The 23,632-nt window shown below is 39.8% G+C and overlaps 1 protein-coding gene across 5 annotated transcripts in view; it reads left to right on the top strand.

Moving 5' to 3' along the window:
* Window positions 1-23,632, top strand: part of LOC143209812 (cell adhesion molecule Dscam2) — a 275,660-nt gene that overhangs the window by 143,012 nt on the left and 109,016 nt on the right. For all 5 annotated transcript variants that reach the window (XM_076425979.1, XM_076425978.1, XM_076425982.1 and 2 more), the window contains exon 5: window positions 18,057-18,206. In XM_076425979.1, coding sequence (XP_076282094.1) covers window positions 18,057-18,206 — 150 coding nt within the window. The remainder of the gene's footprint in view (window positions 1-18,056; window positions 18,207-23,632) is intronic.

Raw genomic sequence — 23,632 nt, 5'->3', positions numbered from 1 at the left:
CAAATCTTGAATGCGTGCCCGTAAACATAACTGTTTCATCGTTGTTTAGTTGTACTTCAAAAGTGCCATTTCTCCCAGCGGTGGTTGCCACACTAACAAATAGCTAGTACATTTCGACGAATTGTAAGTTTATAGTCGCAAGTTTCCGGATCGGTCTCGTCCAGTGATTCCATTGTAAATATTTCATAGTTGCGGTTTCTGAGCACCGGACAGAGTAAACAGGATGTGACACTTTGAAGCTCGGCCGGCTTAAAACCAAAGTTTTTACCCTTCGTTGTAGAAACTTTTCTAAAATCGTCGCGGTATAACGCCGCCGGCGAAGAACAGGAGGAAAAAAGGTCTTTGCGAGAAAAACTGGCGCCGCCTAACAGATATCGATTTATCGCTCTCGCAAGAATGAAAAAACTTTTTCCAACAGTTTTCAACAACGTTGATCGCCCCACCGGTATTCTACGAAGCTTTTCCACGGAGGATAAAATATCCCCTCGACAGCGTTAAAGATAGGCCACGGTCACTTTGGACTCGCCCCGGGGACTTTTTACAAATCGACACCGATAATGGTAAATATCCCGCCGTGTGATAAGGTGAAATGCCCTAAGTGTGGACAAGCCAAAAGTGATGCCTAAATCTGGACAATCGAATTTTTTCCAATAAACCTTACTTTTGTCATTATCTAAAAATTTTGAACTAGCTGTTTCTCACATACAATTAACTGTATAAACTGATCCCAATAAAATTTGAACGTTAACAACGATTTACCATCAACGTATATTCATAAGAGTGGATTTAAGAACATACTATAACCTTTCAAATTTACCGCCTTATATCGATAGATATAATCTAGATCGTTTTCAATACGTTCTTACATCGGTGTCTTGACAACAAGCATGTCCGACGCAAGTGACACACACACGCGTGCCACACAATTATTATAAATTTATTTTCCCCAAAGCAAGTGTAAGTTTTTATGAACAATATTCCTTATATTCAATCGTTTAATAGTTTTTGAAATTATTATAACATATTTACTTTACAGACGCGACTCAAATAAATCTTGAAAAGGATCGAAACTTTGATTTTGTTTGATAATTAGCAAAATTGCTTCATAATTAGTAGAAAACGATCGAACCGTTGCGCCGAAAGCATTTAAAAAACAAATTCCCAAGAAAATTCTCGAGAAAATTTCGGGATTTCCGGATATTTTTGGGATTCCGTCCCGATCCCGCGAGGAATACCCGTCCCGACGGGATCTCGCACAGCCCTAATAATTAGGGATCCATATACCATCATCTGACAAAAAATTATCAAAATCGAAGTCGGACACTTGGCATCCTTCCCTTAATATTATAGTTGTACCAGCGAAAGTCAAGCTCACGGCTCTCTCAGAATTTTGGGCACGTTTCAAGATTTAAGATCGCCAAATGCTGAAACCTCTGTGTGACCTGTAAACATGTTTTTCACCATATCAAGACTGAAAAACATTAATAAACACAATAGCGCTCGACAAATATTTTGTTTTTTTCTCCTCGGATTTTAATTAAAGAAATGGAGTTGAGAACGTAATTCTCCCGTAGACCTTAGTTACCTTGTATGATCACAACAGACTGTATAGTATTCTTCTAACGTCTCAAAAAAACTCAAGCTGGTCCAATTCTGAGTCATTCGTTATTAAAAGGCGTACGAATACTTTGCACTCCCACTGTATACAACTTAGACCATTTTCATAATTATGGTCATATTTGTCCTTTGACGGAGAATGCTCTGAAAACAGCGTAAGGGAATTTCGCATGAACCAAGATAGAATTCAATTTATTCTCTCCAGGAGTGCGAGTCGGGCGCGCGCGCGTACGATCAGTTCCGTGTATTGAAGCACTCTCTATTGTCTTTTATTGGCTTTGTTGACTAGCGGAACAACGGTATCGTCGTATCAGTTGTTTTATTAAAAGAGCCGGGCCGATGTTTGCCCATTTTTCCGGCTTCGCAGCGCGCCGAAACAATTGTGCCGTCGCCTGTTAATCAGAACGACGTTCACAGGATCCTGGTGGAGCGCAGCGCGACGCGCAACGGCGAATCGAAAGCTGTCGCGAGTCGAGTAGAATTTACAGGACGAAAGTTCGGACCGATTTAAAGCGTCCGTTTTATCACGTTCCCATGCGAGATTCATAACTCTGATAAGCGAATGACAAGAAGTAGCGGCGGGATGAAGAATGCGAGACGCGGGCGTTTCGAAAATCCGAGAATGATTTATTATCACCGCTACGGGGAAGCACGCCACGCGGGAATACAACGAACTTTTCTTAAAATCGGGAATCTGCGTTTGGTACACGACACTCTGGAGAACATCCACTCCTGTGCTCGGAATAAATCGACCGGGAAATATATTTTGATAAGAGCCGTGTGGATACATGAATTATACTGTTTTGGTCATGTTTAAGGGATCCCGTGGGAATCGAGCGCCTGGCTCCAAGATAGCCATCGGCGTAACATAACATCCAAATTTTGTGTTAACCGTGTAACTATCCATTGCAACTGCTAATTGCTTAGTTTTCGCTGATGCGCTGATTTCCATGATCAGCGAACGGTGTCGATGAATCCCGTAATAATTGATTACGATTCTGCTAATTTATTGGAACACGTCCCGAGAGTATTCTAGCGAAAACTAAAAATTCAACTGGAAAAGATTATTTCACGAATTTCGCTATTAGGCAATTTCTGTGGAATTATACAGAACGCCTCGTTACAATTTCACCATATAATTATTTCCTAAACAATACAGTACGTATCGAATAATGTATAATCCAGGGAATAGTTGCGCGGTTAAATTGAAATATAGGTCACCCCGATACAAAGTTAAGGATGAAAGATATCAGTTTTCGGGTGAATTACTGCAGGACATTATAAAATGACATTCGCATCAAAGGACATTGAGTTTTTAATAACAATGTAAATCGAATGATAGAGTGATTCAATATAGAAATCGATGTAAACGATATTGGCACAGTTCCGAGATTCAACGGTTACACAATTGTTACGATGAAATTCCGTATGACAGCCGTTTCAATCGAATAACGGCAACTCTGCTAACTAGTTTAATTAACGAAGAACGTAAAGGCGAACGTAACTGGCACTGGAAAGTCACCCGTATTCAGGGGCTTTAGTTTTAGACGGTCGGGATCGTGAATTAGACAGTCGGAATTTACGTCACCATTACGCTGGTACGCGTAACTCTCTACTGTAACTTGTCCTACTCCGTTCATTAGAAAATTAGTGCCGAGTGAGAGAAACAATCTGTTCGAAAAAGAATAGCGAACTGTACTCACCGTGTTTCACACGTACGTTACCAGTGTCGCACATCGACGACCATCGCTATCGCAGAGCCACACTATTACGCTTTTACATCGTCCGGCCGCGATTATTTCGTAATTTTATCAAATCCGTGATCCACGGCGACAGGTTTTGTAGTAGATCGTTTAACAATAGAAATAGAATCTCAGAAAAACAGTAAATATACCTGTTAAATCACAACTGAATTCGAATTTTGTCATTTCTTTATAAAAGAAATCTTTTTATCGCAATACAAAAGAAAATCATGTATTTGCGTTTTCACTTGGCATCGTAACTTCCGCGATCGCTATCGACACAGATAAATTGATACACTCGGATTTTTTTCTAGTAGTTTTGTCAGTATCGCGCAACTACGCGCACAACAATCCGGTACATTGATTTAGGCAAACAAATATTGGCTTCCTCTCACCAGATTTCCAGATATCGCGAGCGTATTTTAGATTCCATCAACAGATCCAAACGTAGACATACTTGTGCGTACGGGAACGCAAACAACCGTGTCCAAACATCTCTACAAATCGTTAATCCATTACAAACTATCCAACTCAAACTGCATCAAACTTGTCGTCCCTCCGGTCCCCGTTCCGTGTGTTGGTTTATTTGAAGAACGCAACGCGCGTCGAAGCAGAATTATTCAATTCGCATACATATTTCTATACGATCCGGCGAGCGCGCGCGCGACATCGTCAACAATATTATGTTATACTACATATAATTCACGTGGCGACGTGTCGGGGATAGTAGGTTCACACGAACGCAGCAGTCTACACTGCCTTAATACCGAAACAAAGAGCGTACGCTTGCCATTTTCACCAGGATTAAATGCTCGAACGGCTAAAAGCGCACCGCGCGTTCATTCGTTCGCTCGCTCGCGTGCCATTGTATTCTCGATTTCGCGTCTCGAGGTTCGGTGGTGGGGGGAGAGAGAGAGAGAGAGAGAAAAAAAAAGAAAAATAAACATAGCCTGTTCGGGGCTACAGGTAACGGGTGGGTCTGTCTTTCTTGGAAGCTGTGCTTTCAGAATTATTACACCGGATAAATGGCATTTCAATTCGTTAATGGGTATTAAAAAATGTTTCATTTGACCCGGCCGGAAATCCGGTATCTCCATTCATCCGTGCTTTCATTCCGGTCGTGCTTGCCGCACCGGATAGTACTACACGTTACACTGGGAAGATACCTACCTGCGAGATTAAATCCCGCGAAATCGGTTGCACTTTCTCTGTCTCCCTCTCTCTATTTCTGTCTATGGCGTCCCTTTTTGGTTAAAGAGCGCCGAGCGGATACCATGGCTCGCCTCGAGTACCATGCCTGCCGCCCGCTCCTATTCTATCCGGGCAATGCACGCCGAGGCTTATTCGAGCATATTATTCCGCGTGTACATGTAAAAATATTCGCGTGGCCGAACCCCGGTTAAATCCTGCGCCATCAGCCAAATAGACGCCTGTCATTGCCCTCGCCCATCTGCTTCTCTCTCTCTCTCTCTCTGTCTCTGTCTCTCGTTCTCTCCTGCAACTACCTCTCGTCCGGCTTTCTAGAAATTAATCCCCACTTCACGGCATGCCAGTGTTTTGCGCCCGCTGGCCATGGCCCTCCGACGCAGTCCATTACACTTATTAGCAGGTAATTATAGTCGCGTGGGTGAAACAAAGTTCTCTGGTCCGTCCACGTACAGAAATTTTGCCGGAATCGAAATTTTTATGTATGCGCCAGGCGTTCGTTTTCACGCGCTCGCTGCTGGGCCGTGCAGTCGCTTCAAAAAGTATTTAAATAGTGAACGGTCTATGCTAATTTTCGCTGATTTTCATTTGGTTTGTTTGCTGAACGATCTTCTTTGCCTGAAACACTATTCTGCGAAATTTTGAATCTTTACACTTTATTTCTACGTTTTCACATACAGTCACAAAAATGTTGGGACACTCTTAAAAAGATGATAACTTTTTTAATATTGGATCATGCGATTTGAACTTTTTTCGAAAGCAACGACGATTAGTTTACTACAGCATGTGAAAAGGAATTTTTTTTTTTTTTGAAAATTTAAAAAGTACATTTTGTAGATCTGTGTCAATTATATGCACTGTGAAAGTTTCATCGAAATCGGTTGATGCGGGAGAAACGACAGGCATTGGAAGATGTAAGAATCGTGAAAAATTGCAATTTTTTTTCACCATCGATCGCACGCGTCCCAACGTCAACATTAATTTCCTACTATTTTTAACATTTGTGTATATTTATGCACTTACGGTCGATCGTCATATCAAGTCTAATGTCCTTTAAATTAATTTAATACAAAATCTCAAAGGAACCTTTTGGTACTTTTTTTTAATATTCCATTGGAAGATTGTAAATATTTAAACACTTTTAAAACTAATTATATAATTTATAAGAATAAAATTGAACATATATGTAAGTACTTATCAAATGGCATGCGTTTAAAAATAATTGCAACAAATTTCTTCGAAAGACTACGCAGAAAGCCGCCGAGCGCGAGCGTCTTAATATTGTTTTTTATTATTTTCTCCACTTGAGCAAATGTGAGCAGATTAAAACCAACGCGAAATTAAAGTATAATATGCCACCAATTACTGTAAAAAAATTCACGGGGGTACCTCGGAGTACTTTTTTTAAAACTCTAATCAAAGTTGATAATTTCAAAAAAAACTTTTGGCACATTCAAGGTCTTATAATACTAAACACAACCTGTAAAAATCAAATTAAAAAACCAAATAGCTTGCGAGGGACGCATGTTTAAAAAAATGCATGGAATTTGACAGTAAAGTTTCAGCCTCAATTTTAATAACAAATTGATTTATTCGGTTAAAATTTAAGGCAGTCTTGGAAACTACGTTTTATTACGAACATTTTAGAATACATAAAGCCGATCTTACACTTTGATTTTCGGACTTTTTTCCATTGGAAGACACATTGTGCAGCGGAGGGTATTCGTTTTTCTTAGATCAAGGCTTCACCGTAATATAATATAATTCCACCAAAAAACACGTCGAGTTTCAAAGTAACGTCTTTTACATCCCCCACTTACGGTCTAACAAATTCCATCGATCGATTTGTCCTTCATGAAAGTTTCGCCGGCGCTCAGACGCACCGGCCAGTAAACTTCCGAAAGGTTGAAAAATAGTTACGGTATTTACGTCCGATACTTTCCATATTCGGTTTATCGGTTTTTCGTTCATTGGTGCCGCGTGCACGGTCAAATTTTTCCCGAGCATATAACGCGCTCGATAGAACGGGTTGCGTATGGACTAGAAAGTGGACGGGTAAATTGTGGGTGAATTTTTTATCGGACTCGCTCGAAGCCCACTTGAAATTTTGCCAGTAGCGTAGCCGCGCGATACATCAGACTCTCCGTATCACTTGCACGCGAGCCGTTCGATCGTCTGACGTGTTCACGTTCGCGAAGCGTCAAGAAGAATCGCGTGTGCCGACTACCACTCATTCATTAAATTGCAAAGGAGCCGCTGTAAATCACGGTCCTAGAATTTCAATGGCAGACCCGGGTTTACCGCAGATCGTGGCAACCGAGTGGCAATCCGTTCCATTACCATTCGGGGACCGCTCTTTCACAGTGTCAAGGTGCAGGTCGCCATTGAGGTACTTTGTGTTGGTCGACACTTCACTCGCGATACCCAAATACAGTATTTTATGCAGAGTACGTCACCTAAAGCGGCCCCTAGACGTTCAATAATATTGTCAATACGCCCATCAATAAAATATTATTGCCTCATCAATAGACGAGGCGCATTGAAAGGGCATATTGACCGTTTAAAAGGGGTTCAAACGCTTTGATCAATATATTGAAGCATATTGATAGAAATTTTGATTGAAGCGCATTGACGGGAGCCATCTTGATGCGCGCATTGACGTTTAGGAGGTTTATTGTCAATATTCGGTCAATCAAACTAGACAGTGATGCGAAAAAAGCGATAAAAGTTTCAATGATTATACTTGAAAAGTATTCATTGTATACAAGTATTGTTATCGAACCTCGGAATGAGAGTACTTACAAGTTTCGAAAAGATACTTATAAGTACTTCGATGTTGAAAGTAATCGAAACTTTCGCAAGTAGTACTCGAATCTTGGAAATCAAAACTGCATAGTAGGTTTTAAGCGCTTCCTTTATTAAATTCGTAACTATTTAAGAATAATATTTCATTTACAATACTTGATTTTATCCTATTTCTTTTTTTATCCATGATATTTCCTGCTTTTGAAAAAACTCTTTACTTGATTGAATTTTCACGCCAAAATATAATAACAGGTCTTCTTTGCGTTCTAAATATTGTGTGATTTTAGGTAATTTTCCACTTCTAACACAGCAGACGATTAGATAGGTATCGTATTATTTGTAATTGCTATTTCATTGTCAAAGGATGACCAAATTCATAATTCGCTATTGTGCAGATTTTCGGACATCTGCGTCTGTGAACTATCACATGTTGTAGATGAATTATCATTATTAATATAATTAGTGGCTATATCAGTCAAGGCATCCCGTGCTCGAGGGATAGACACATCTTTAGAAAAAGCTAATGTTTTGAATCATGGATCTAATAATACAGTTAACGTATACAAATGATTGTTCTCGACACCACCTAGATAATGTTCGATATAATATATAAGTACATTCAAAGTACATTTCAAACTATAATCATCGGTACTCCAAACTCTCTCATCTCCACAGCGTGTTTAAAAAAAAAAGGAAACAGACGCCGCGCCGGAACAGCCTTACGTTGCCACAGAGGGTGCAAGAATACGGAAATTCGTAACGATATTCATAAAAATTTCGAAAGTTTCGAAACTGTTCGACCAAGATTCGAGTATACTTTCAAGTATTATTTACGTTTACCACAATACTTGTAAAGGGTTCGAAACTGTCTGGCAAAGGTTCGAGTATACTTGGGAGTACTATTTTTTTCAAAGTACTTATAGAGACTACAATTAATGTTATTGGCGCTCTGGTTCGATCAGCGATTTTTCGATTGTTCGATCAACTGAATACATTAAAAGATGAAATTCTTTTCATATTTCCTGCAACAATATTTGAAAGATTCTGCAAAATGGAAAATAAGAAACATTCAAGACTCTTCAAAAAACACAAAGAAATATGTATGAAGAAATTCAACAATTTATTACAAAGAAACATAAACTTTCAACATAATTTAATGAATACAGATATTAATAACAACAATCCTTCAGATGCTAATAACAATTTATGGTTCAAAAATTTAACTAATATTGAGGTACCTGAGAATGTTAAAAAAGTATTTAAATTGGGACCCAAACATGCACTTGATGTTCCAAATAAATATATTACTTCTCCCAAATTCATTACAGCCATAGGAACAGGTATAATGAAAGTTCCTACAAGTAATAATTTACAGTCATCTACTAGAATTAGATTAATTAATATAATAAAATCATGAATTTTAGCACGCATCCATACAACTCACACAACAAATTGTTATCTACATCTGAAGTTAAAGAAGTTAAACAGTTTCTTAGACAGAATGAGAATTTAATACTCCTTAAATCTGATAAAGGCAATACAACGGTTTTAGTAGACAGAGAAACATATAATACGGAAGTTTCGAACATATTAAGTGACACAGAAACATATAGAGTCAGTAAATTTGAATACACTAGTACGTATGAAAAAAAGCCTATTCTATCATTACTGAGTTAATAAAAAAAAAGCAATTAGATATAAATGTTGGAAGGAAATTGAAAACTTATAACGCTGTCATACCTAAGGCTTACGCCTTACCTAAAACACATAAACAAAATTTAGCGTGGCGTATTATTGTATCATCAATTGGTGGGCCCACGTACAAAATTTCAAAGTTTTTTGCTAACATATTAAAAAATATAGTAGCTAAATCATGTCACCATACAGTAGACAGCTGGAAATTCGTTAAAAAAATTAGAAATATTGAAATTCAAAAAAACTGATCGAATCAGAGCGCCAATAACATTAATTGTAGTTTAAACAATTGTCGATCGTGATCCAGAGAACTGTTACTTATAGAGAGTTCGAATTCCATCAATCAAGGTTCGAACCTGTTTGCGAGGTACTTGATCCCATCACTAAATGGTGAGCACTGCGACCCGCTACTCGCATTACTCCAGTGCTCGCATAGCTTTGGCTCTCTCCGACTCCTGTTCTTGTCTGATAACATGTGGAGCCCTTCGCGAGACAATTTCAGCGATATAGTCATTCGAGGTAATTCAAGGTGAGAAGCATAAAAAAAGGCTGAAAAATATAAATTCACTGTGAAATCACTAAAAGGGTTGCTAAATTGCTGATGTAAGAGTTAATAATTTGTTCGAAATTTTGTGAAAAAAATGTATAAAATGTAAGTTCGAGTATTTCCGTTTTTAGACAGATCGAATAAGTACTTGTAGTTACATTTTTTTTTTAGAATCGCCATAACGTTTCCAGAATACAACGTGAAAGTAAAGCAGCCCCCGTAGGCTATCAAATTGAAAATCTGTTTCGAATCACCCAGTGGGGCGGGGTGGGATTCGAACCAGCCTCTCCCGCTTTATTTTATGACAAAGGGATGAGTCCCGAGAGGGTGCGACGCAGCGCAGTACCGTCGTTGAACTGCTGGAATTTTTTTGTCGACCTCTAGTTGGCCTTATTCAGAGATTTTCTTACTCTCTGCGCTACTTACCATACAGAATACATCATTGCTCTGCAGTTTGGGTTAGCTCGTAATATTCACGGTTTGTAAAATGGAACAACCTGCTTTTACCAGTCACAGTTCTGATTTTACCATAATTTTTCGATTATACAGTGGACGAAAATTCTTTAAAATTCGGCCAGACAATCACATCTTTTCTTGGAAATCTTAGAAGGGTTAGTATGCCAGATAATGCGCACAAAACTATTTACAAGTTGCTATTGATAACTCCTCTGAAATGATGATTTCTCGAACACATTTTAATTAACTCGCACGAATTAATTTACGTTAATTTCAGGTAAATTGAAGTTCTTTATATTTATTTGTGAAAATGTACATTTCTATAACCATTCGATATTTAGTTATGGCTTCATGTCGTCGATATATGTATTTACTTTTCAAATTCATGTTTGTGTACCAATCTCCAGCGAGGTACTTGTACAAACAAATTGTTATTATATATGTACAAATCAATTCGATTATATTCCTTTAATTATGATCACAAAAATTAAACGTTGCAACGTACAGCAGCGTATGAAATGGCAGTCTGGAATCTACGGTAGAACCTTTTTTCAAAAAGTGTTCGCAATGACCGGATATTTTAAAATCTGTACAATAAAGGCTCCAGGGAAACAAGTTCTTTTGGAACGTTTATTAAAAAAGTTTGCATAAAATACATGAAAAAGTCAAATTACTGTGTTCTAGTTTTATTTGATATATTCGCCGCGGATGACGCATACATGCATTTTTAGATTCCTCAAACTTCTATCTTGAAATAAATGGATAAAACTTCATAAATTGTTCAATATGCCGTCAGAGATATGTTATAACAGACATGTTAATTGCTAACAAAGTTCTATTAGTTTCTTTAAAATGATATCTTCGCGTAATATTTTTATGACGTGCACGGGAAATAGTACGTGTATGAATATGAATAGTAGAGTGAACGTGTTCGTATGTGTGAATTTGGTTGCGAAACGTATGTCAAGTAAAGAGAAGAGTGCAATATGCATTTACAGTATCGATTTTACCGTCATACGTTGTTGATTTATGCAACAAGCTGAGCGCAGCCACGGCAATCCAGATTGTATAATTACGAGTAAATTATTATTAACCAGTCCTACAGAAAGAATAGAATTAATTTCATTAAAACTAAAATTTCATTTTCAAGACACTCCTTTATCTATTTTCACATCAATGTCAATTTCAAAAAAATTGAGTTTATGCATTCATTGAGTTTCGTAGTATAGGATTGACGTATTTTCCAGAAAAAAAGTCATGAAAATAAATTCGAAAGGCTTAGAAACATAATGCAATTGAGCCGATATCCTATGGCAAAGCATTAATGACCAAAACTTTAAACGGCAATATCTCGAAAGTGAAATTATGTGACATGCGGCGTTCTTCCTGACAACCACAGAATTCTTCGACTCACGCACATTCACTTTCGAGATATTACTGTTTCAAGTTTCGATCACTATTTATACATTCATATTTCGAGCCTTTCGAATTTGTTTCCATGACTTCTTCTCTGGTAAATACGTAAGACCTACACTCAGTAAAATAAGTCTCCGTACACCCAATTTAAAACGGAATAACTTTTTTATAATTGTATCAAACGATCTGATTATTTGTAAGCAATTAGAAGCATTGGTTTACTAGACTAGAAGATGATGTGCAAAAAAGGTTTTCCAAAAATTACAATTGATCAGGTTACATGCAAAAATAAAAAAAGCATTTTTAAAACTTTTTTATTTGGGCCCCTAATGAAAATTTAAAATATATGTTTTGTAGATCTATATTAGTTATATGTATACACACACACACATGCTGAAAATTTCATTGAAATCGGTTGGCGTACGAAAAAACGACACGCATCTGATGTAACTTGATTTACATATATTGTAAGAAATAATTTTTCATTAAAATTACGTTTGCACAAAATTTCCGAGTTTGAGGTCATTTCAAGGTCACAGTGTAATACACTGTTAAATTCGTCTCGACGTCAGAAACAATCCCATGATGTCCAAAGCATGTGGTGCCATTTAAAAAAGTCACGGTGACCTTTACTTTTTTACGTAAAAAGCATTTTCTCAGATTTAAGAATATGCGAACATGTAGCTCACCGAGTACTGAGAAACTTTTGTCTAGAACATTTTTTAATTACACTACCGCGCGCGGAAATGCCTAAAAAATGGTGACATAAATTAACGGACACACCCTGTGTTTTAAATTTTTATCAAGGGACCAAATAAAAACGTTTTAAAAAGTGCCTTTTTTATTTTTACATGCAACCTTGTGAATGGTCATTTGGTATAATTATAAAGCGGATCTTATTATGCAAAATAAAAAATGTTCGCATTGATAGCAGGACACAGGAGCCGAATAAAACTTGTATTCTTCTTTTAATTATTCTATTAAGCTGAAACAAATACGTTGATGTCCTTAAATATTTTTAAAATGTCCAATGCTTTAAATTGTACGTGCTCATTTTTGTCATAAATGCATAAAATCCGCAGTCTAATTATAAAAAAGTTATTCTGTTTTAAAGGGTGTACGGAGACTTATTTTACCGAGAGTGTATACTCTAAAGCTGAATTAGTGCATAAACTGACATTTTTTGAGATTGTGATATGCGGCGTTTCTCCTTATAACCGCAGATATATGCGCGGAACGAGCTTCGAAATATTGACCCTGTCGCGAGAGAGTCGGACCGCGTAAAAACGCACGGGGACCGACTAAAGGGGTGCAGGGGGCGAGACAATGTGCATGAATACTGTATCGGTGCAAATGCAGTCGTTTATCTGTCGAGGTGCGAACACGGGCGAAAACATTTTCGCGCGAGGCGTTTTCTACGGCCGGGCGTGACGTGCGGCATATACGCGCGCGCGCGCGCGAGCGCATCGCTGCCGGTTACGCCTGCGGAAGATGGGAGTATACTGTATACGTAATATATTTCGCACCGGACAAGAGGAAAAGCGGGAAAAATAGCGGGCTGAAACGGTCCTTTGTGTAGCGCCGCGCGTCGCTCCGCGCCGAGTGCAACGATTTCGCGTAATTTACATTATAATTTGTGCTACCCACCTCCCCGCGAGCTACCAGCGACGAGGGACCATTTCCTGTGTCCCATCTAAACACCCCTGACGGGTGCCCCTAACGTTGCCATCTCTCGAGCGAAGTTCGACGGCGTTTCCCAGTTCATTTTATCGGAGCGAGTTCTGACACAGCTTCTTGGAATTGAATCTAGCCAGTTAGTGTTTCTCGCGGGATTCCAGCAAGAAGTTTAATTAATCGATCAAGATATCGGATACTCACCCGGCTTCTACGGCATTGTGATACGGGCTCCGCACTTATACAGGCTTAATTATACGTTCACGCCGAAACCCTGGATTTTCCGACATTTTCATTTTTATCGTTAGCATTTCAATTAAACAGAGTTGACCATCCTCGAATCAGGATTTAAACAGCGAAACGTAAACTGCTCGAATACAGGACCAGTTGAAATTAGACTGCGCATTTTTATGAGGAATACAAATTTTCCGCACTAATCACAAGACACTGGAACCACACAGACATTCGTTTCCTTTTTTAATACGGTAATGTAAGCGTTGAAAATTTTGTAACTGAAGTGCGACAAACTGGAGTGAAGTGGAACTTTATTTTCATTCATATTTTTAATAGATTGAAAATGATGTAACAGTATTTTGCTAATGGTTTTAATTTTGTTAATTACAACTACTCATTCTTGTCATAACTGCATAAAATCCGCTGTCTATACTATGTTCTAAATGTTTTATAACACGAGGACTCGAGGCTGAAAATGAATCATTGTGCTGATTCAAATGTGCAATAATTTTTCGCGAAGACGTAAAGGGAAATCAAAATGGACTTTCATCGCGAATGACACGCGCGTAGCGTATTTACGAGACTGCGATGCAGCCAAGTGCATCGTCAGTCGCGCGTTTGCCTTTCGATTATCGCGAGAGCATCGCTTGAAAAAGTCACGGGAAACGCAATCGTGGATCTCGTTATCTCGAAATGCTGTTCAATTTCCAGGATCGACGGTTTCCTCGGACGTCGATCAATGACGCGCGGTCCAAATAGACGTCAACTGACACTCCCCTCGGCCGGTGGTACGAATTTTTCCGACTATCGATTCGCTCAGTGACCCAGAATCATTTTCCAGGATTATGTTGGCCGGTACGCGTAACGCCGATTATTACGGTGTATCTATTCATCGCGCAAACATCGCCTCCCCTACCGACTATTGAGTTAGTGGACACCAACGCAAACGGTTCCGCTTAATATTCACGAATGGAGGAACATTAACCTGCTCATTACTATATTCCTACGTTGCCGATGATCATTTCATATATTTGCCACTCTAAAAATGAATTGGTTACAAATTTACTGCGATCTTTATCCAAAATAAAAATTTTCCTTGTCAATTATAAGAGAACGAAACCGTATAAAAATTTCTTTCTATTGTCAACACTTTTAATAAATTGAAAATTACATATGGACGTTCTTAAATTGTTGCCATTTTTGTTATAAATGCATAAAATCCGCAGTCTAGTGATAACTATTAGATCGGAAATTTTGTTTTCTCAAGGGAGAATGAAATTCAATTGTTTGTTCTATGATCTTTTCCGATTTTTCAGACAAAAGAAAGTTACAATGCCATCAAGTTAACCCTTTGCACTCGAATGGCGAGTCTGAGGCGCCACTAAAAATTGCCATGCCATTATTCAAAACAGTTTTAACATTATTAAATTTGTCTGTATTCTATAAATTGTAAAAAGCTCAATTGTTATATAAAAAAAACAGGTTCAATTTGATGTGCACAGTGTAAAAAAGATTACATTACATTGATATTGGAATTGAAATTGCTTCGAGTGCAAAGGGTTAATAAAGCTTTTTTCAAGCAACGTAATGGCATTGTAACTTTTTTTGAAAACGACGGTGACCTTCGATACTAATAATCAGCAAGGAAAATGCTGGCTGGTAGAGACATGAACAGTCTGTATATTAAAAAAATATATAAAAAAGAACGTTTTAATAACCACGCTTATATTAAAATGCACTAAAAAGGAGAAAATAATTATTTTAGACATTTAGAGACTATAAATAAAAGTGTGGAGCGCTAAACTATATTGACGTAATCTTCGTGGGCACTCCACGCTTCTCCACAATTTTATTTCTCATTTGCAAATAAAAGATTATTTATTATTTAGATTGAGGTGGAAATCAAATAAATAGCTTTTGGTCTTCTCTTATTTCTTGTATTTTATAATACACAATGAACACGTACGCGTTTTTCGTCTGGTATAGCAACCTTTTCAGGTATACGCCAGTGGTCGGGATCGTCCGGAGGGCCCAATTGTCTATAAAAAAATTCAATTTAATTTATTATTTGTCAAGTGAAATAACTTTATTATTTTAAATAATAATCCATTCAGACTTGCTCAAATAATAAATAATTATTTGCGTTCCGTAATTCGACGATGCCCGAACATATCATCAATGATTTTCAATCTCCTCATCTCTTGCGTCCTCGCGAAGACTGCACATTTTTTTCTCCTGGACGCAAAGTTTTTTTTAAAAATTTGTTTTTTAATATTGCATTGTCGTCCAGTTCTGAGCTACGTTTAAAGTTTCAAGCCTCTTGTTCGTCGGGATGTGGTTTAAAATTCGATTACAAGATTTGACGCATGCAACAACGACAACGACAATTCGGCAAACTAATATAAGCGTGGTAAAAAAATAGAGATTCCAGAATCTTTTCAGATTTCATGAAAGTCTAGAACAGTAAAAAATCCGTCGTAAACATGAACGACCGAGGATGGCCGCGCCGCGGTAGGTGTAAAAAACATGCTTGCCTACGGAAGGTTATGGAGGCGAGTGTATGAGAATCCTGAAGAAGGTTAAATCGTGTTGGAACGACAATACGAGTTGCAGAACTGAATGGTATCGGTGGAAAAGATCTGATAAGCGGGTCGCGTAACGTCCGCAGAGCGTAGAACTACATTTCACCTCTCGGATGGCCGCGTCGCGTTAAATCCAGGTTACACGATTGACGTTCGTCGGCTCGTCGGATTTTTTAACCGTTCATCGATCCGCGCTCGCCGTTCACTGTATGGAATTAACCAGTCGCCGGTTTGCGAGCCCGTTCCCGCGGGTTTCCCATACCCGAGAGCTCGACGCGCTCGTTATTTCGGTCAAGCCCAAAAAACGGTCTGGGTGCCGCCGCCGCCGCGCCGGGCTCGAATTTTCATTTTACACGTCCGTTTAATGGCGCCGTTGGTCACCATTAACGCGAGGGCCTAGTTTTCCGAATGATTTTCCGGACTTCTCTTATTTTTCGTCAATTTACGACACGCGCACCGGCGCTGCGGACAACAGAGAGGATTTTCCATTAAAGAAATTTGCATGTTAATGGAAACGCGGCCACGGACTGCGAAACGGGACGCAATTGCCTTGGAGTTCGGATGGAAAAATAAAAAGACACGGGGGAATATTAGAAAATAATAGAGGTACATAGGTGGCGAGGCATGGTCCGCGAGATTTTTCTGCAAGGTAGACTCATTATCGATACGCGTCCATCTTTCCAACGTGAAATATGGAACCTTTGGAATTCGCGAGGGTGTAACGGTGAATTTTTGGATTTTTCTTTTCTAATTAAAGCACACAGCCTTAGGGAAATAGGTAACTTAAAATAAAAGCTATACTGTAGAGCAGGGGTGGGCATATTTTTGTCTCAATTGAGACCAGACTCCACCGTAGCGCCCAGTGTTCCCCACCAGCTTCTGTCATTACCATGAAGGAAAGACGCGCTTTTTCTGTCGCAAGCGGTACACAGGGAAAGGAAAGTCGGTAGGGGAAGCAAAAGTTTGAGGGGCCCCTACCGTGCTCACCCCTGCTATAAACCGACTCTTCCGTCGAAATGATCTTCGGGGCGACGCACAGTGGGCGAGAAACCGATCGTTTTGGACAAAAATCTGCCGACAACTCAGTTTTTCATCGATTCAATTGGAATTTTTTTTTAAATGTTCGTCAAGGACTATACTTTGATGACGTGTTCCGCGAAAATCGTTAACTGTCACAATCAAGAATCCTTATCTACAAAGCCCAATAACTCCGACACGCAAAATTCTTTGAAAGAGCTATCAATCACAGTTGATGTTGTCAAACAGGGAGCTGGTACATCAAATACTGGGAACGTGGCCCGAACTTTCTTTAGAAAAGCCGAATCAGTTGCTGCAGTGACTGGATTAAACGCGGTTATTATCACAAGATTGCATAAAATTCTTCAGGTGATTACATCTGACAAGAAAGCTGATTCTGTGAAATTCAAAGAATATTGTTCGGAGACGGCTAAATTGTGCATTAAAATTTATCCATGGTATAAACTGGTACTGGTACTGCAAAATGATACCAAACATGATATAATTTCAACTGTATTTAGTGGTTTAATCGACGATGAAAGTTTCGAACGCAACGAAGAAGAGCGTATGGGAATGAAAGAGATGCGGACAGTCGACGTCGCCGGCACAGTTCAAAGGCCCGCGTTGTCGCTGTCCTTCCTTGCTCCCGAAACTTTTACCGTCGATTAAACCACTAAATACAGTTGAAATTATATCGTGTTTGGTGTCATTTTAATCAGAGAAATGCCAGGAATAAGCTAGTAAAAGTCCCATAAAACAATAATGAAAATTAAGAAGTTTGAGAATTCGATTCACTCGAGTTAATGTTGTGGTGTTTGGCACACTGTGCGACATGCAACTCACGTCCTACTCACTCGCACCTCGTGCTATTATCTACATACTATACATTACAATTCTTGGACTCTGAGCTTTTCCCAGAACTGTTTCATTTCAACAATTTTGAGTGCGAAACTTGTAGAAAATAAATAATGGTATTAAAAACATTGAAAACTCTACACATATGTACTTATAGATGGTAATAGATACATATGCAATGGAATCAGAAATACGGATATATGCTTTCAGATGATAAATACCATATGCTGCCAACCGGAGAGCTGCTGGTGTTCTCAGTGTCTTCGTCCGACGCCCGTTCTAGTTATCGATGCCGGACCGTCCACCATGTCACAGGCGACACCGTAGAAAGTTCTTCGTTTGCCAGACTCATGGTGACCGGTAAGTTTCGGATATCAAACACCTGCCGTTATCCCTGCCGTGGAATCCGTTCGTCCACCACCTGTCGAACTTTCCGCTGACTGAATATTTAATGTCTGCAAATGTACGCGGAATTTCGCTCGACTGCCGCCAACGGTAGGAAGTTGAGGTTTACTCGGCAAGATCCATGGATCGCAGGTTATGCAAATCTGCCAGGATCATTTTATTGACTTACAAGGGATGTAGCTGGCACATCCGACTTTCTGTCAAACCAACAGATTACATCGGGAGGCGCAAAAGAATAATCTGGTACGATCAAGAGAGAATCGAAAGAATATTAATTGCGTAAACTTTACTTTACCGGACTCAAAATTAGTACCTTTATCCTGCGAATTATGATGTATTTGGTATGTAATCCAATAGATTTGTACCCGGAGCGGATGCAGATCGAAATTCGATCCTCTAGGAGCAATAGTTGAGGAGCTATGGTCGCTTAAAGTTGAACATTTTTTACAGGTAAGGGCGCCGCCATACTGGTTTTTCAGTGACGACCGCGAGCCGCTTACCTTGCCCCCCCCCCCCTCCTCGAACTAGTCCTAACCAACTCAATCAGTAAGCGGCGTGCGACCGTCACTACAAACTAATATGGCGGCGCCCTTACCTGTCAAGAAACTGGGAATGTGCTCAACTGTAAGCGACCGTATCTCCTCAACTATTGATCCTAGAGGTCCGAAACTTTGATCTGCATCCGCGCCGGGTGCAAATCTACTGGATAACATTAAAATAATCCCAATTATCGATCGTAAATGTTCAATTTCTTGTGTTTGACCATTCCTTTAAAACCCTCATGGTTTCAAATCCGAACAATCTCGACATTGATGCATAAAAACCTTCGTGTGTGAGTGTTTCGCCATCCATGATAAAATAATCCCAATTATCGATCGTAAATGTTCAAATTTATTGAATTTTTGAAATTTATTGAATTTATTGAACATTTACGATCGAAAATTGGGATTATTTTATCATGGATGGCGAAACACTCACGCACAACGAAGGTTTTTATGCATCAATGTCAAGATTGTTGGATTTGAAACCATGAGAGTTTTAAGGGAATGGTCAAACACAAGAAACCAAATAAAAAAAAATACAAATACATCATAATTCGTAGGAGAAAGGCACAAATTTTAAGTCCGGTAAAGTCCAGCCTATTGATTTTCTAAATTTCCTCTGAAACATGTTCTGCTACGAGCGAGAATAACAGCGAGAAAACGAAGACGCGAAAATCGGGTGAGACACCCTGTATGCTATAGAAAGCCGGGGTGCATATCGAAGCTCGAGTCAAAACTTCCTCGGCACGAGATTATAGCGACAGCAAACCGCGCCCCAAGGATTAATATTAAGGGAACACGCATACGTCCGAAATCCTCAAAACAGAATGCCTTGTCACCGTCGCGAAATCGGATCTCGCCGGCGGATTAATTGTTTGAATAGCTCCGAAAGGATGAACTCCGCGAACGCTTACGCGGGAGTATGTTATAGGGCGGAGGTTGAACCGGAGAATGGGATAACCCATTTTCATGGGATCCCGGTGTGCTCTCGCGATTTCATTAAAAACGGATCAACAGATTCTGATCGTGCTTCGGGGGAACATAATTCCTACGGTTTATGGTAATTGGTCGGAGCTAAGGAACTCCGGGTGGAAAATATTCAGCCGAGCAGGTGACGGTTTCTCGCGGTATGACAACGGGTTCATAATTAATCGTGCCGTAACAATTCTCGCGACGTTTCCAACGAAAAGAATCGCTGAACGAAGGCGAATAATGGCGATTTGAGCCGCTGGTCGCGGGGGCGGTACCGACAGTTCGCGCGGGAGCATTTCTCCGGGATACCTCGAGGAACGTTTCGCGTGTTCTACTCAAACAGGAACGTTTATATAGCGATCTCACGCATACCTTTTGCATAGTAAATCATAATGCATTGTTGCGCATTCTCTGGCAGCGAGTGAACGAACCGAACCGAGGCTAGGCGAGCCGACAGGGTGCCGAGCAGCAAGCGCAGAGCGGTGTGCTCGCGAGTGCGCTGCCTTCTTCATGAATAAATCATGAGTGGCCGAAATGCTAATGGCCGAAACGTCCGTGTACTCCTGGCCCGGCCACGGTGTTTCCGCGTCGACCAAGTGCTCCCAGTCGTAAACAAAATGTACCGACGTTGTTCAAAATGCGAGCTGATTCGAATAGCCGGTTGCTTTCACGCGTTACCCCACGCCTATTGTCGTAAATAGGTTATAACTTAATTAGGGATACCACTATACTCGGCAATCACTATTTCGCATACGCGACTATGTCGAACGTGCTCTGCTTTCACTATTCCTGCACCTGCTCTACATATATGTATATATTTATTTCTCTATTCTCTTGTTTCGATGAAATTTCCCGTGGCTCTATATGTACTCTATATGCTCTCCTTTTTCACCGGTTTCGCTCAGAACCACCGACGCTATATATTCCTCGACTAATCAGACTTTTTCATATTTTTACCACGCTTATACAAGGTGTCCCAAAATTCCTTCAACAGCCGTAAATGGGAGGTTCCTGAGATCATTTGAAACAATATTTTCCTTTGCAAAAATGTTACCCGCGGCTTTGTTTAGGAGTTATTAACGAAAAACACGGACCAATCAGAGCGCGACCTAGACGCGAGTTGCCACAGTCGGCCAATAGACAGTTGGCGCGCCATGACTACTCTGCCAACTCGTGTCTAGATCGCGCTCTGATTGGTCCATGTTTTTCGTTAATAACTTCTAAACAAAGCCGCGGATAACATTTTTGCAAAGGAAAATATTGCTTCAAATGATCTCAGGAGTCTCCCATTTCCGGCTGTTGAAGGAATTTTGGGACAACCTGTATATTAGCTTGCCGTATGCGGCAAATCTTGTAATCGAATTTTAAACCACTTCTGGAAACTCATTGTCACATCATTGAACTCGTATTGACATCAGCTACAACACTGTGAAGTTAAAAATATATGGTGCTATTTAAAAATCATCGATGACCTTCAATTCAAAAGACCTTGAAAACGACTACAATCGGAACATTTTTTTATAACACCATATTTGGCCTCTTTAACAGTACAACTTTTCTCTCTAACATTTTCTTCTATCTCTAATCCTAACGGAGCTACTTAGCTGGCCTGTTTGTCGTGCACCACCCGGTATATACCAGTTTCCTTTAATCAAATGTAACAGTAGAGTACGTCCATATGTTCCGTGGAATAATGGAGTAAGTCCAAGAGATTGGACTTATGCCATTATTCAAGATATTTTTACAGTCACTTCATTTATGATGTAAACTTGATTCTTAATTTTTATTATCATATAACAGAGTATACACAAGTTAATGTGTTAAATAAAACAAGCATTCTTAATACTTACTATTTCTGTAAAAACTCCATTTTTCGTAATTTTGGACTTGTGCCGCTTGTCCACTAAGGAGCTCAAATTCTAGAAAGCAAGCAATAAAATGCATGAATCGCATCTAACAAGCTGGGCGCTACACAGTGGGACCTTCCGTCCAAATCGGAGACAAAATCAAAGAACTTTCGATAGAAATGAGGTAGAGCGATGACATTTTTTTAAAATTAGAGCTGAAACTTTGCAGAATATGGGGAAATAGGGACATTATGGTACGAACGTTTTTTAACGTTGAGAAAATTTGTTAAACATGTAGAATTTCAAGAAATCGATTTTGCAATATCCTGAGGTCGTAGAAAAATTTTGAGACCAGATTTGAAATCAGCGTGAAAAAATCTACGGGAAATGAAGTACAGCATGTTCAAAAAAAATTTTTCCGCGCGTGGTATTGGAAAAACCACAATTTTCTCGAAATTGTGCAAGTTTAACGAATTGTCTCAACGTTAAAAAACGTTCGTACCATAATCTCCCTATTTTTCCCATATTCTGCAAAGTTTCAGCTTTAATTTAAAAAAAATTTCATCGCTCTACCTCATTTCTATCGTAAGTTCTTTGATTTTGCGTCCGATTTGGACGAAAGGTCCCACTGTGCGCCATACAGAGAAAGTAAATAAATATTATACAGGATGTTGCACAACTTAAATATTTGATTAGGCACTCTATGCTCCAAAGATAAAAATATTTGAAACTTTGCACTCCGAAAATACTGGAAATTAACATTCACGTAATTTTTATCTGTCCTGAACATTTCTTTTCACATCAATTGTACACCTTCTGAGAGGCGACGTATTTAAACGCTAGCTGAAGACAGAACGCAGACGCGCGAGACAAATACTTGCGTTTCCGCAGTGTCGGGCCAAAGCAAGCATACGCGCGTGATTATCTAAGCGATCGTAATCAACCCCTGTCAACGATCCGGCTGTGAACAAGATGGCTCGCCGGCGCGGCGTACTTCATCTCGTGCTAGAGAGCTGCTGATTCACAAGACATAAAATGGGTCGAATGTGGATGAACGACTGGAACAATAGATGGCTAATGATGAAAGTGCAAGATCCTCCAGCTACGGTTGAAACGCAGAAGACGCAAAACCGAGTGCGGGATGAACATATTGTTCGTTAGGTGTTCGTCGTCTTGCGCTGCGAAATCAGGGCCTGTTGTCGCCGAAAGTTCTCGCCGGGGAGTAAGAATTTCGGTAACTTTGGCCTCGCGTAATTTCGCGAGGAACGCTCAACTGGGACAGTTCGGTGTCAATGAATTCGCGCAACTACCTTGGAATTATTCAGCTGCAGCTCGAGCGCGAAAGGTCACATTGTTTTCGCTTATGCGCGTCCTACATCGCGAACCTCCCTTCTTTCTGATTAAGGGCTGTGCCAACATTTTCATTTAAAATTATTGCATACAATACGATAATTTATCCCTTGGAACGTAAAGAGTGTTCCATAATTTATGGTTCTGATAGTAAACAAGCCCTGACATTGAATTCCGTAACAATTCCATAAAATCTACCTGACCCATATGTACCATAAATTATTAAACACACTGTAAGTTATGGCGAAGGCCGCTAAAAATCTGACTATAATGCTCCGCGAACCTAGCGTGAAAACTTATCGCGCGCCCCATTACACAAACTGGATCCTTCGCAAAGTGAAAAAATCATTTCGCCGTTGAAAGAAGCTTTAAAACCCCATACATGCCGAAGTAGACAGGGGTTGCGGAGGAAAATGCGAGGAGCGCCGTCGGGAAGTTAATCGATCGCGCTAAGAAGGGACAACCTTGTAACGGAAAGGCAGCAGCAGTTCGTCAACAGCAGTGTCTCGTTTTCTGCGGCACCTATCCGGTCCTCTTTTCGTCAGCATTATCCGACCAGGCTACACTTCAACAGCGTCGCATTTTAGGTAAGGCCTGGCTTTCAAGCAGGGTGTCCATTAAAAGTGCGCACACGGACAAACGGCTCGCCGCGTCAAACTGGTATTCCTTA

Source organism: Lasioglossum baleicum, chromosome 6 (genome assembly GCF_051020765.1).
Source record: "Lasioglossum baleicum chromosome 6, iyLasBale1, whole genome shotgun sequence".
Classification (NCBI taxonomy): Eukaryota; Metazoa; Arthropoda; class Insecta; order Hymenoptera; family Halictidae; genus Lasioglossum; species Lasioglossum baleicum.
Note: the sequence above shows the minus strand (reverse complement) of the source record. Positions and strands in the feature narration are given on the sequence as shown.